Source organism: Sinocyclocheilus anshuiensis, unplaced genomic scaffold (genome assembly GCF_001515605.1).
Source record: "Sinocyclocheilus anshuiensis isolate Anshui unplaced genomic scaffold, SAMN03320099.WGS_v1.1 scaffold740, whole genome shotgun sequence".
In the NCBI taxonomy this organism is placed as follows: domain Eukaryota; kingdom Metazoa; phylum Chordata; class Actinopteri; order Cypriniformes; family Cyprinidae; genus Sinocyclocheilus; species Sinocyclocheilus anshuiensis.
The window spans coordinates 198,423-211,412 of NW_015554112.1; the positions used below are offsets into that span (position 1 = coordinate 198,423).

General features: G+C 38.1%; 1 protein-coding gene across 1 annotated transcript in view; it reads right to left on the minus strand.

Moving 5' to 3' along the window:
• LOC107669771 (ryanodine receptor 1-like) overlaps positions 1-12,990 on the minus strand; it is a gene marked incomplete at its 5' end in the record, with an annotated part of 29,573 nt that overhangs the window by 12,059 nt on the left and 4,524 nt on the right. The window contains 10 exons of the mRNA XM_016462152.1: positions 2,170-2,256; positions 2,376-2,547; positions 2,691-2,770; positions 6,000-7,309; positions 7,412-7,493; positions 7,802-7,831; positions 8,955-8,984; positions 12,145-12,249; positions 12,336-12,464; positions 12,683-12,771. Of these exons, the coding sequence (XP_016317638.1) occupies positions 2,170-2,256; positions 2,376-2,547; positions 2,691-2,770; positions 6,000-7,309; positions 7,412-7,493; positions 7,802-7,831; positions 8,955-8,984; positions 12,145-12,249; positions 12,336-12,464; positions 12,683-12,771 (2,114 nt within the window). The remainder of the gene's footprint in view (positions 1-2,169; positions 2,257-2,375; positions 2,548-2,690; positions 2,771-5,999; positions 7,310-7,411; positions 7,494-7,801; positions 7,832-8,954; positions 8,985-12,144; positions 12,250-12,335; positions 12,465-12,682; positions 12,772-12,990) is intronic.

The following is a 12,990-nucleotide window of genomic DNA, read 5'->3' on the forward strand; positions in this document are numbered from 1 at the left end:
ACATATTTTCAAAATTTGCTCTGTTCCAGTCTTACCAGTTCATTTCACTATATATATGTGTATGCGCGTGTGTGGGTGTCTGTTTTGCACTCCTGATATTCTAGAGAGTCACCCATTGATTGCTGCACACTTTTTTCTGATCAGTGGCTGATTTGTAGTTTGTAACACCAAAAGACTCACTGAGTTTTCACATTTTTACGTATTTCCCATTAATTTCCTATGTCGGTCATTTTTGACCACGAAGAAGTCAAGGGTGACTTTTTTTTTTTTTTTACCCTTTAACATATCCAAATCATGTCCATGATTTTTTTTTGTGTACTTATTGCTAATGTGACAAAAGTCACCAAGTGTCATCTCATTCCAATGAAGCTAAGATTTTAAAAATTTCTAAATATAAATTTAGGGCCAGAGGGTTAATGAGCTTTCTCAGCATAACGTTACCTGTCTTTCCTACATCTCTGTCAGCAGCTTCCTTCAGAAATGTAGATATCTTGGAGCTTCTCTTCTGTTGTAGAAAGGTTACTCCTGAAACCACAGAACAATTTTTTATCAATAATTGTTTAACTTTGCCATGAAAGATCAAATCACATTTTAACTAGATTCAGTTAATTCACGCTCCTTTAAGTGACGTCACCGATTAACAGTACAGCTCATATTTTTAGGCTAAATAAATTAGGCTAATTCCAATAACTCATTGACAAAACATTTACAAAGCTATCAAAACCTCCCGTCTACACATAAAGATGTGATTAAAAGTCAAAACTTTCATAAATAAGAGCTCAATATACAGAGTTAGCATGCCTCGTCTGAAATCAGTCTAATATCTCTAAAGAGTGTGTTTTTGGTTGTGAGGAAAAGATAACCTTGTTCAGTGTTATGTGAACAGTGGATGCAATTTGTTTTCCAAGCCAGCAACGGAGTTCTCAAGCGCATTTATTTGTTCCCGTCATTTCGGTGACAAATGTTTTATAACCAGGTACATTCTGACACTGGATTTGCACAGTGTCTGGAAGATGGAGAAGCCCCAGCGATCAAAGATCCCGGTCATATAAGAACTGGATTGGTTGAATTATACAGGATTTCCGGGAGACGTGTGTGTCAAGTTCTTTAACGTTCCACTGGAAACAAAGATGCCGTGATGCCAAACCCTTACGAAAAAAGAAAGCCGCCGTGTTTACAGCTGTGACGACGAGTGCTTATCAGGATCAACTAAACGTTGGATTCTCAAAGTATGTAAAATATTTAAATTTTGCGGCATAGAATCTTTCAAATATGTCCGAGAGTTTTACACACCGGTCTGTTATTGAGGCAACATTTCCATGCCCCGAAACGCATCCCCAACTCCTCCTCTGTCAGTCAGGATTCAGCCTTCTGATTCTCCTTTGAATCAGACTAATTCTAAAATGTGTACATAACATTATTGAACTTTAACGATATTTGCATACATTTATGTTGGTTCTGTTTACCCTGGGGGGGGGTTATCGCTGCTCTCCCTGCTCTCATCCATGCTAGGCTGCATGGATGTGCAGGGAGTTCTTGCCCAGAACGGAACCATACCGCCAATCCAAACTGTATGCTAATTGTCAATCATCTTTGACGATAGTGGTCCTGACAGAAACATCCTGCAAAGTTTTAAATCTGGAAGTGCACCGTGTATCTGAAAGTGCATTTTTAAAAGGAATCCCAAGCCGTTTCATGTTGAGGTCAACATAAAACATTAGCATATTGCCCGCCCATTTATTCCGCGCAGACCTAGGAAAACTTGATTTTCGCGTTGGTCTGAATGAAAATGCAAATTCATTCTTTGCCACTAGGTGCCGCTTTTGGAGTGGTTAGAATAGTGGTTTCCCAGGTAACGCTGTACACAAAGCAGCACTGCGCTCACAAACGCTGCTTTATCAGGCATTACAGGCATGATGAAATGAAAATGAGACCAATCGGACCAATCACCGCAGATTAGCGTCAGGCAAAGGAGGGGTTTGGAAAAATGAATCGTTGAGCGAATCGTTTGGGAGTCGTTGAGCAATAAGGCCTAAATAAATGCATATTATAAGACAATGAAAGTGTTTTTTGACCTTGCATGCATGTCAACCTGTTCTTGTGGACTCCCAAAACCAAAATACGAACCTTTCATTACCCATAATAGGGGCACTTTAAAATCATACTGACCCTGTAGAAGAGCAGAATGAAGTTGAGTGCAAAGGCGATGAAGAGAGCCAGGAAGCGCAGGTTGTAGAAATTACGAGACAAATAGTTCTAGAAGAAGAGAAAGTGGTTTGACTTTTAAATGCAGTTAGAATAAAAAAATGATGAAGGAAAAATGTTCATAATAATATAATATTATAAGATGTACACAGATAAATAAATATAATTACCATGAACTTGTTTCTTTGGACTTCAAGTTCATTCCATAGTTCAAAGCCCTCTTCCTCTTTCTTCTTGCCTTTCTTTGCTTTAGCCTTTGCTTTTTTCTCCTCTTGCTCTTCATCTGGTTTTTCCTCTGGCTCAGGTTCTGCCTCCTCCTCGGCCTTTTCTCCATTTTCAGCACTTTGATGGACAGAAGGATAAGTCAAAGCAACAACAGCACAATGTCTATGTGTTGTGATGAATATGGCTTCACAACAGATCACCAACGAAATACTTTTTATGGTAAAAGAAATTAGTTTGATCATTTGTTCTCCATTACTTACTCTGCTTTTTCGGGTTCAGGGGCTGCTTCTTCCTCTACTTTCTCCTCTTCTACTTCTTCTTCCTCTGCTTCTTCACTCACCTGAAATATCCGGCCAAACATTAAGGAGAAGAATATATAGATTAAGAGATTTAGATTATGAGTCTACAAAGCAAGAAGCACCATTATATTTGACAAACTGAAAGATAACAATGTGGAAACATGGTGAGGAACAATCCACATGCTGGATGTTTATTCTTAAGGTGTGGTCACATTAGTACAAGTTGGGCAAAATTTCACAGGTTAAAAAGGTCCATAGTCTACTGCCTATAGTGTTGTGATTATGAAGCACCACTCTCACAGAAGTCACAGATATCCATGTGATCAAATTGTAAACATTGTGAAAATCATGGGGAAATATTTTACCCTCAAATGAAATTCCTTTGGACTACCCAAAATTAGTGAGGATGCGAGAGAAAGCTTAAATTCAAACATTAAACTGGAAGAAGTTTTCACAGCTATTAAGAATTTTCCCAATGGTAAAGCGGCTGGCCCGGATGGCTTTTGCATTGAATTTTATAAGGCTTTCTCTGATCAAATTTCCCCCTTGATGTTTAGGATGTTCAAAGATTCTATTGAAAACAAAAAATGACACTTTATTCTGCAAATATTGCATTGATTTTAAAGATAAAGATAGTACAGACTCCTCCTCTTACAGACCCATTTCCCTTCTTGGTAGTGATGTTAAGATATTTACTAAAATTTTAGCAAATAGGCTAAGTAAATGTATTAGCTCAATAATACACGAAGATCAAACTGGTTTTATTCCCGGGAGATTTTCTTTTCATAATGTACGCAGACTTATTAATGTTGTGTACAGAAATAAAGGCAAACATGATAAAATAGCCATTCTAGCCCTAGATGCCCATAAGACATTTGACAGGGTGGAATGGACTCATATCTTAAGTACTATAGAAGAATTTGGTCTGGGACAAGTTTTCTTCGTGGATTAAGATGCTGTACCTTTGCCCCTCTGCCTCAGTTCTCACAAACAATAATAGATCCCCTCTTTTTCTTCTTCACCGTGGTACCCGCCAGGGCTGTCCACTGAGTCCTTTACTTTTTGCTATCGTTATGGAACCTTTGGCAATAAGTATAAGAAATCACTCACATATATCTCCTGTTATTATGGGAGATGTAGAACATCAGATCTCTCTATATGCGGACGATGTTCTTCTTTTTCTTTCAGAGCCAGAAAGATCCTTGTCCTTTTTGTTTGATCTTATTAGAGAGTTTGGTGCCCTTTCCGGATACACCGTTAACTGGCAGAAAAGTGAATTTATGCCATTATATGATAATATAGGTTCAGGTTTTATTAATAGTCTCTCGTTTAAAACTGTAAGCAAATTAAAATATCTTGGTATCACTGTCCCTAGACATTATAAAAGCTTGTACGAAACAAACTACAAGGTCATGATAGATAAACTGAAGAAAAATATAGAGACTTGGCGAGTACTCCCTTTAACAATGATTGGTTGTGTTAACGCAATCAAAATGGTTACTTTACCTAGATTTCTTCATTTGTTTCAAAACGTTCCAATCCTTTTAACCCAGTCATTTTTTAAAACACTTGATACTGTGATCATGCCATTTATCTGGGGATATAGAGCTCATTGTATATCTAAAGCGCATATTTGTAAAACAAAAGAGGTAGGAGGCCTAGGTCTTCCCTGTTTTCAGCATTACTACTGGGCAGCCAACCTAAGGGCATTAATGTATTGGTGGATTGCATGCCCCGGGAAATCGAACGCTACCATTCCTGTCTTAAGATTTGGTATCAGCTCAGAAAAATCTTTAAACTCCCTCAGACCTGCTCACTTACCCCTATTGCTTGCAATCATGCATTCCTTCCATCACAGTCGGATAGAACTTTTTTATCATGGAAAGAAAAAGGAGTTCTGTCTATAGGAGATTTATATATAGATAATGAATTTGCTTCTTTTGCTCAGCTTAGACAAAAATTTGGGCTACCTTCCTCTCATTTTTTCAGGTATTTACAAGTACGGAATTATGTTAAAAGTAATATCTCTAATTTTGAAGTTTACAAGTCCCCTGAATATCTTTATTTATCTATGACCTCTGAACTCGACTTGAAGGGTCTTGTTTCTAAATATGTTGAATATCTTAATGATTCTAGAACTCTTTCTACTCAATACTTAAAGATGTCTTGGGAAAAGGACTTGGGGATAGATATTTCAGAAGATAATTGGACTAAGGCCCTCCAAGGTATTAAGTCTTGCTCCATCAACTCTAATTTTCAGTTGATTCAGTACAAAGTTGTCCATATAGATTGCACTACTCCTGTACCAAATTATATTCCATATATCCCTCTGTGTCACCTTTGTGTCTCAAATGCAAGTCCAATGAGGGTACATTGGCTCATTTATTTTGGCTCTGCCCAAAAATGTGTACATTTTGGACTGAGGTTTTTTCTTTCTACTCAAAGGTACTTAAGATTGATTTTCCTCATGACCCTCTTATTGCAATATTAGGCTGGGCCCCCTTCTTAGAGAAGTATAGTTTCAGTCAGATCCAAACAGTTAAATATGGGATGACTATAGCAAAAAAGACAATTTTGTTGATGTGGAACAAAGAGTCTGCACCTAAATTTGAAACTTGGCTTACAGAGCTCAATAATGTGTTACATATGGAAAAAATTAGATACGAGATTGCGGGTAAACCAAAAAGATTCATACAGATTTGGAAGTCCTTCTTGGAATATTTTGAAGGTGACCTATGATAACTGAATTTAACCTTTTTCTTTATGTGGGGTGGTTAATTTAATAAAATAGCAGTGTGTAATAATTATATATTTCCATAATTGGGTATTTATTGGTATAGGAAGTTTTTTTTTTTGACTCTGTGTATCTGTAGAGACAGCTGTGTGTGCTCTTGTATAGATACACAAGTATGAACGATGTATGTTTATGGAGATGTATATGTATACTATATGTGGGTGTATGTATATATGCATGATTACATTGATTAGTGTCATTAGGGTTTTTTTTTCTCTCTTCTTTTTCCTTTGATTTGCTGGCATGGGGGGTTGGGGGATTGTTCTCTAAAATGTGAAAAGCTTAAAATAAAATATAAAAAAAAAAGAAAAGAAAGGTAAGCGTCCATTGAACAACATCCCATAGAGCACTTTTAGTCCAATCCTGACTGAGTAATTCCTTCTGAAAATACCAAATTTCGGCTGTGAACATTTGCCGAACAAAGGTAACTGACCGACCGCATCTTTAGACTAAAAACTCAAAAAGCTTCTTCTCACCAGCTTCCTCTTCAGCAGTGGGCTGCCTTCTGGAGTCGGAGGCTCCTCTGGCTCAGTTTCTCCCATATCTCCTAGACCGCCGTGAGGACCAAAACCAGGTCTTCCACCATCATCCTCTTCTCCCTCTTCGGCTTCCTCCTCTCCTCCTCCTGTTCCCTCCTCTCCCTCAGCAGCTCCACCTGATTCTTGTGCTTTTCTTGCTCCTGGCTCAGGTGGAAGGTCACCGTGCACCTCATCTTGAGTTGGGTCGGGCATGTTAGTCAGAATTTCTGTCAATGTCATCTTCTTAGCTCCCTCCACCAGACCTCCCCCAAAGAGAGTGTTCCAGATGAGCATGAAGAAACCTCGGCAGATGCTGTACATGAAGTGCAGGATGCCAAAGAGGACAGTATAGAGCAACATCACCAGACCAACAATCATGTCCTTTATGGTCATTTTCCTGATTTTGCGGTAACGGCGTCTGAGATTGCGGAAAGTGAAGAGGTTAATGAAATTCATTACGCCCTTGATGAAGTCTGTAAAGGCTGAGCTGGATTCAGGTGGTGCTACTTCTCCATTCCCTTCTTCTCCTTCTCCCGCTCCATTTCCGCCGCCACTGCTCTCCTCCTCATCTTCTTCATCCTCATCTTCGATCACCTCCTCCTCCTGCTCTGAGATCTGCGAGGCAATGTTCATCTCAAAGATGGTGTCCTCGCAGAAGTTCACAAAGAGCTCCATCTTCTCAGACTCACCACCCTCATTGACGACATCAAAGATGAACTGCCGCTTGGACTCTCTGACCTGAGGCATCTCCCACTGGTTGCGGTTGGCCTCGCTGATTTCAAAGTAAATGCGTTCGATCCTCTTGCTGGCGCCCATGATCTCGATACGGCCCAGGAAGGGTCGGAAGTAGTTCAGGACACTCTCAGCTTGCTCCAAAAAGTTCTGCAAGCGGGTGTCATGAGGAACGTGCTCAGACAGGTTGGTGAGTAGCACAGCAATGTTGAAGCCGATGTCTTTGGCTGGCTCTTGGAAGCGATCAGCAAACTCCTCAAAATTTATCATCTCGTTCTCATCGGCTTCAGAGCAAGAGAGCAGGAACTGGATCTCAGATGGTGTGTACTGCTTCTGACTGTCCATAGCCTTGGAGAAGTCCTTCTTGGAGATGAGGCCACGAGGGTCCGTCACATAGTCACGGAAGGCATCCGATGCCACAATATCCTTCAGTTTGAGGAACATGTCGAAGAACTTGAGAATCATCTCTACATTGCTGGATGACTCAACCAGCATGTCAACCATCTGGCGAGCAATTGTGCCATTCACAACATTACCTGTAATAAAACAATAAAATAGGCTATAGATCATGACTTGAGTGGCTTTACAGGTTTGTAGGTCACTATGAAAGTTAAATTTGATGGACAGATATCTTTTACCCTCCAGTAGAGATAGAAGCATCACCACCATGTCTTTCTGCAGATCCAGAAGCTCCTTCAACAAACCAATTTGACTGGAGTCCTGTTGCACACAACCAAATTCAGACATACAAAAAAATAACAAATCATTATCCACAAAATGTCTCAAACTCTCACTGTTAGAGAGCATAAAGGATCTTTCAGTTCATATTGCTTAAAACTGGTTCTCCGTAGTGTTTAATATGATATGCACCATGGAACCATGAAAAGAGATGTACCGAGAATACCAAGTATCCCGATTAGGCTAAAATTGATTTTAGTGGCATAACTAGCATCTCTGGCATGTTTTATTTTATGGGGCGATGTGGGAGATGGAACTACTGGGACAAAGTCCACCTATTCTCAGCTTACCTCAGAATGTGTTCTACTCCAGAAATGATCCTGGGTTTGCATTTATAAACAGACACAAACATAGCATCACATACTGTAACCTATCATCTAACACAGGGACATTTAAAGAGGATATGAAGATAGCAGATGTCAGCTCCTGGCATAGATGAGGACAGTCATATTCTTAATGACTTTGTATCTGCAAAATATTGCCATAAAGCACTGTAATATGTAATTTCAATTATTAACAATAAATATCTAGGTTATTTGCCAGCACATTTTATATGTGCCTAGCTGATGGTCTAAAAGCATATTATGAAGGAATGCCAGCAGACACAAAAAGTCTTTCATACAGAACAATATCACACACATCTGCAAACACAGTATATGCATTAACATGTATAACAACAAAAGAGCACAAAGGCCTGCACATATACTGTACATTAAGAAATATTAGACAAATCTCACAAAACCTTTTTGATATTTCACAGCAAAATCAAAAGGAAGACAAAAAGAAATGGTATATTACTTCAAAGAAAATTAAGCCTATTTTTGATTATCTTGTCATTAAAAGTTTTATGCATGAATAATAATAATAATAACAAATGTATATTATATTCATAAGTTTATAATACAATATTATGAATATCATTTGGTTTAAGCTAATTTTAATTGAAAAACACACACACACACTGCAACAAAAGTATGAAAGTAAACAAAACATATAAAATTATATCATACTTTTTAAAATGTGACCCCAACATGATCTTGACAGGTTTTGTGAGATTTATGCAGTATTGTACAGATTTTCTTGAGAACATATGTATGTCTGCACATGAAAAGAGTTACATAGCGCAGGTCGAGGGAAATACATTTCCTCTACAAGTGAGCAACAGCAGGAACACGGCATAGTGACACTTCCCTCAGCTCCAGTATATCAAAATAAACCCAACAAGGTTAAGACTGCTTTCAGAAATTCAACACTGATACTGTGGGAACAGAGGAAATGTACATGACAAAAAAATGCAAGTGAAAACACTTGCAGAAAACGTGCCGACACATAAGCAATACAACGGAAACAGGAAGCAAAGAAAAAACTGTTCTGTGCACTGTGTACGTGTGTGAAAAGCAGTGCAAAAGTGCGTAAGATGGACGCAAAAACAAAGATCCTTACGCCATTTCGGAGTCCTTGGTCAGGGTGCATCTGGCAGGGTTACACATCAGAATAAAAATACATTTTTGTATTTTGTATTTCCCATTCTCTTAGATATATTCTCTTTCCTCATTATTATATTTTTTTAAATTTGCATGTCTGTTTTTTATAGTCTCTCTCTTCTACTTATGCAGACAACCAGGGCAAAGAAAAATTAAGTAAGTTTAGTTTATGTTGGCCTCTTTTTGGCCTCACCTATAATATAAAACACAACCGTGTCAATTTGTTGGTGATGAAGCAACTTTGACATGTGGGCACTGATCTTTCAACAGACAATTAAATGTTTCACTATCAGATATATTCATATTTTTGAAGCCTGAGAGAGTGGGAGAGATTCTCAATTTTAAAGGGGTGGTTGACTGGTTTTGTTCTAGGCTTGATTGTGTTTATGGGGTGCAGTCTAACGTGTTCATGCTTCGTTTTTTTAAAAACACATTATTTTTCAAATAATTTACCTTTATTCCACTTTCTCACATAATTTACCTTTATTCTGTCCCTTCTCTGATAAACACGCTGAACATTTCCTGCTTTTATGAAGCCCCTCCCTCAGAAATAGGCGATGGACTCTGATTGGTTAGCTAGTCCAGTGTGTTGTGATTGGCTAAACCACCTCTGGCGCATGTCTAAACGTCTGGCCCCTCACCTCAGCGGCATGTGCTCCGGTTGTATTGTAAACAATTTTATCCTGATTAAAGCTTTAATACAGTACGGCACGCGTGTCCATGTATATCTCTTCTCATAGCTATGTGAAAATAAGTGTATAAATGGAACAGAGCTGAGCTGATGATCTGAATGAGAGAGAGAGAGATGCAGAGCGTGTGCAGAGCAGGGGGACGCGAGGAACAGTATTAAGAACCGCTGCTTTAGAACATTGATTTTGAAACTTGTGAATCCATTAGAATCGTTAGAAGACAGAATCGCGATTCATTTATGAATAGATTTTTACGTGCACCTCTAGTTTTCTCTTCCTCTTCTCTAAAGCAACGCAGCATAGCCTCGCCCCCTTCATTGCATGCTCCCGAGGGCGGGGTTTATCAGGGTTTGTGACGTCACGAACCTGGGAAGTAACTCGTTGTAGTCCCTACGAGTCGTTTTTGTAGGTATTAAACTGCCGAGAAATACAAAAATGCAGTACACAGGTACCAGATGTGTAACAAATATTAGAACAAAATCAAACAACACAACAGAGAGGTTAAGAGAAACAACACATGATTAAAGATTACTAGAGCATCAACAGTCACGTCACACTGTGAACATGTTCCACATTCATGGATTAGTGGTGATACCGGACTAAACATTTATATAATAGAATATCAAGAGTGTTAAATACAATCCATTTGATAATCCACTATAATCCAGTTTGGAAATAGTTACTGGAATATTACACTATAAACAGTGATCAACCGATAAACACCACAATCAGAAAAATTCTATTCTATTTACAGTTTAGAAAAGCTTCCCATAAAATATATGAAACTCCAAAGAAATTTAACAACCAAGTTTCTTTTAAAGCAATAAGCCCCAAGAAGCCGTGGTTTACAGTGAATTTATAACAGCTTAGGGGCATTGTTAGAACCCCCTAAAACCTCCTTAGCTGTTATAAATTCACTGTAAACCACTTAGAACCCCCCTAAAACCCCCTTAGCTGTTATAAATTAACTGTAAACCACTTAGAACCCCCTAAAACCCCCTTAGCTGTTATAAATTCACTGTAAACCACTTAGAACCCCCCTAAAACCCCCTTAGCTGTTATAAATTAACTGTAAACCACTTAGAACCCCCTAAAACAAGTGGTTGCCAAGCAACAGACAAACGTAAACAAAGGTGTATGATTGTAATGTACAACAGCTTTGAACATGGCTCAGCCAATCAGAATCAAGGACCGGAACTATCCGTTTTATTAATGTATGTACATTTACAACACTATTCTTTGTATTATATCACCTTTGCATCAAATTATAAAAAAACAGTTAACGCTAATGCGAGGGTGTTTCTAATGCAGCATCTATGGGAGGGATGGTAAATTTGACAACGTTCTCTCTTCTGACTGCCGTGATCAGTCTCTCAATTTTTTTCCTTTTATTGAAAGTCATGAAAACACTATCGTGGAGTTTTTCTTTTGCTATTTGAGCAAATGGGAGTGCAAAAAATATATTTGTGGTACTCTCCCATTCACCACTCTTCAAGTTAACCCAACTATGACGACTTCCGCGGCTGAGAAACCCGGAAATGTAAAAAAGGTCCATACCTCCGATAAGGTTTCTTCTAAATCTATAATTAATGATATGAAGAGGCAGAAATTGACTCCGGAATAGTGATGGGGAGTTGACTCCAAAAGAGTCGATTCCTCAACTCTGAATAGACCTAGAGTCGGAGTCGTTAATTAAGTGTGTAGTAACGACTGCAAACTTGTATTATTTGATGTAAAGTAAATGGAGTCGAGAATGGAGTTTGTCAACTCTGAAAAACCTGGAATCGAACACCCCTACTCAGGAAGTTAATAACCAACCACAGTCAACAAATTAGTAAACAGATTAGTAATTTATTTATTTTTTTTAAAGGATAAAATTAAATAATTTAATTATTATTTAATTAGACTATGCATAGTAACAACTAAACATTAGTGCTGAAAAAATTGCAACTTCCAAAACAGAGAAAATATTCTTCATTAGTCTACTCTGATCATACTTATATAGAATATATAAGTATGCACATGTATTACATGCATTTGACTTCTGCTCTAATGCACACATTTGATAATTTATGCAGCTCCAACACTATAAAAATTGTAATTTGGAACATCTGAGAAAAGCTTTCAACTGATTTAACATCCAATATACCTGATCTTAAAAATGCTTTCACAAACATTTTTTTGCAGCAATACTTACTAAAAAATACAATGCATTGTTTTTCTCTTATTTCCTCTGTGTAAAGTTGGTGAAATTATGTTTTGATTTTAGATTAGGCAAAACTCAACGACAAGTATTTTAATGTCAAAATAAAACAACATACAGATGTTACTGATTCAGTGTTGATGGAACCTTTCCAGGAAAATTCCGGGGTTTTCTAGATGCAATCAAATCGATTAATATAATAAGATTTATCAGTCACGTTAGGGGTGTGTGTGTGTGCTCAACATATGTGTTCCTACCTGTGCTAGCTTCATCATCATGTGTGCGAACACATGCAAGAAGCCCACCACGGCATCCCACAACCTGCTGTGAGCCAGAGACTGCTGATTACCGGTACAAGGACCCTATGGTGGAGAAACAAAATACAGATAAACTATATTGAAGACAAAGTCTGAAAGAGCTCGACTGCATATAGCGGTGACGCCAGTACCTGGATATACTCTGTCAGGCTGTTGAAAACCTGTTTAGCAACCGTCATTGCCTTAGAAAAGTTTCTCTTGCCTGGTTCATCAATGATATCCTTCCCAGAGTAATACCAGTAGAAGTCACTGATAGACTCCTGAGACAGGAATGAAGAGTAAGGACGAAAATAAGAGACAACCAAGCTTACTTGAGCCACATTTGAATGTCATTTCACTGATGTTTTTAGCCATCTGCCACTTGTTTTCTTGTTCTCAAACACAATGACATTAACACATTTGTAAGTGTCCGAATACTTTTGACGATAGTATACTGTATATAGGGACGTAGAGGAAGACAGTTGAGCTGAAGCTGTACCTGTAGTCTGAGCAGATAGTCAACAGTGCAGATGATGATGTTGATCGTAGTTGTGCTGCCTGTCTGTGTGCGCAGATAGTTCTGGAAATCTGGAGAAAGATGGTAACTCAAAACAGGCTGATTTTTTTGTTTTTATTAGTAATGCTATGCATTTACACTACCATTCAAAAGTTCGGGTTAGGTAAACATTTTTTTAATGTTTTTAGTCTCTATGCTCACCAAGGCTGCACTAAAAATACAGCACAAAAATTGTAATATTGTGAAATATTATTACATTAATGATACAATTTTTTTTCAGGATTCGTCAA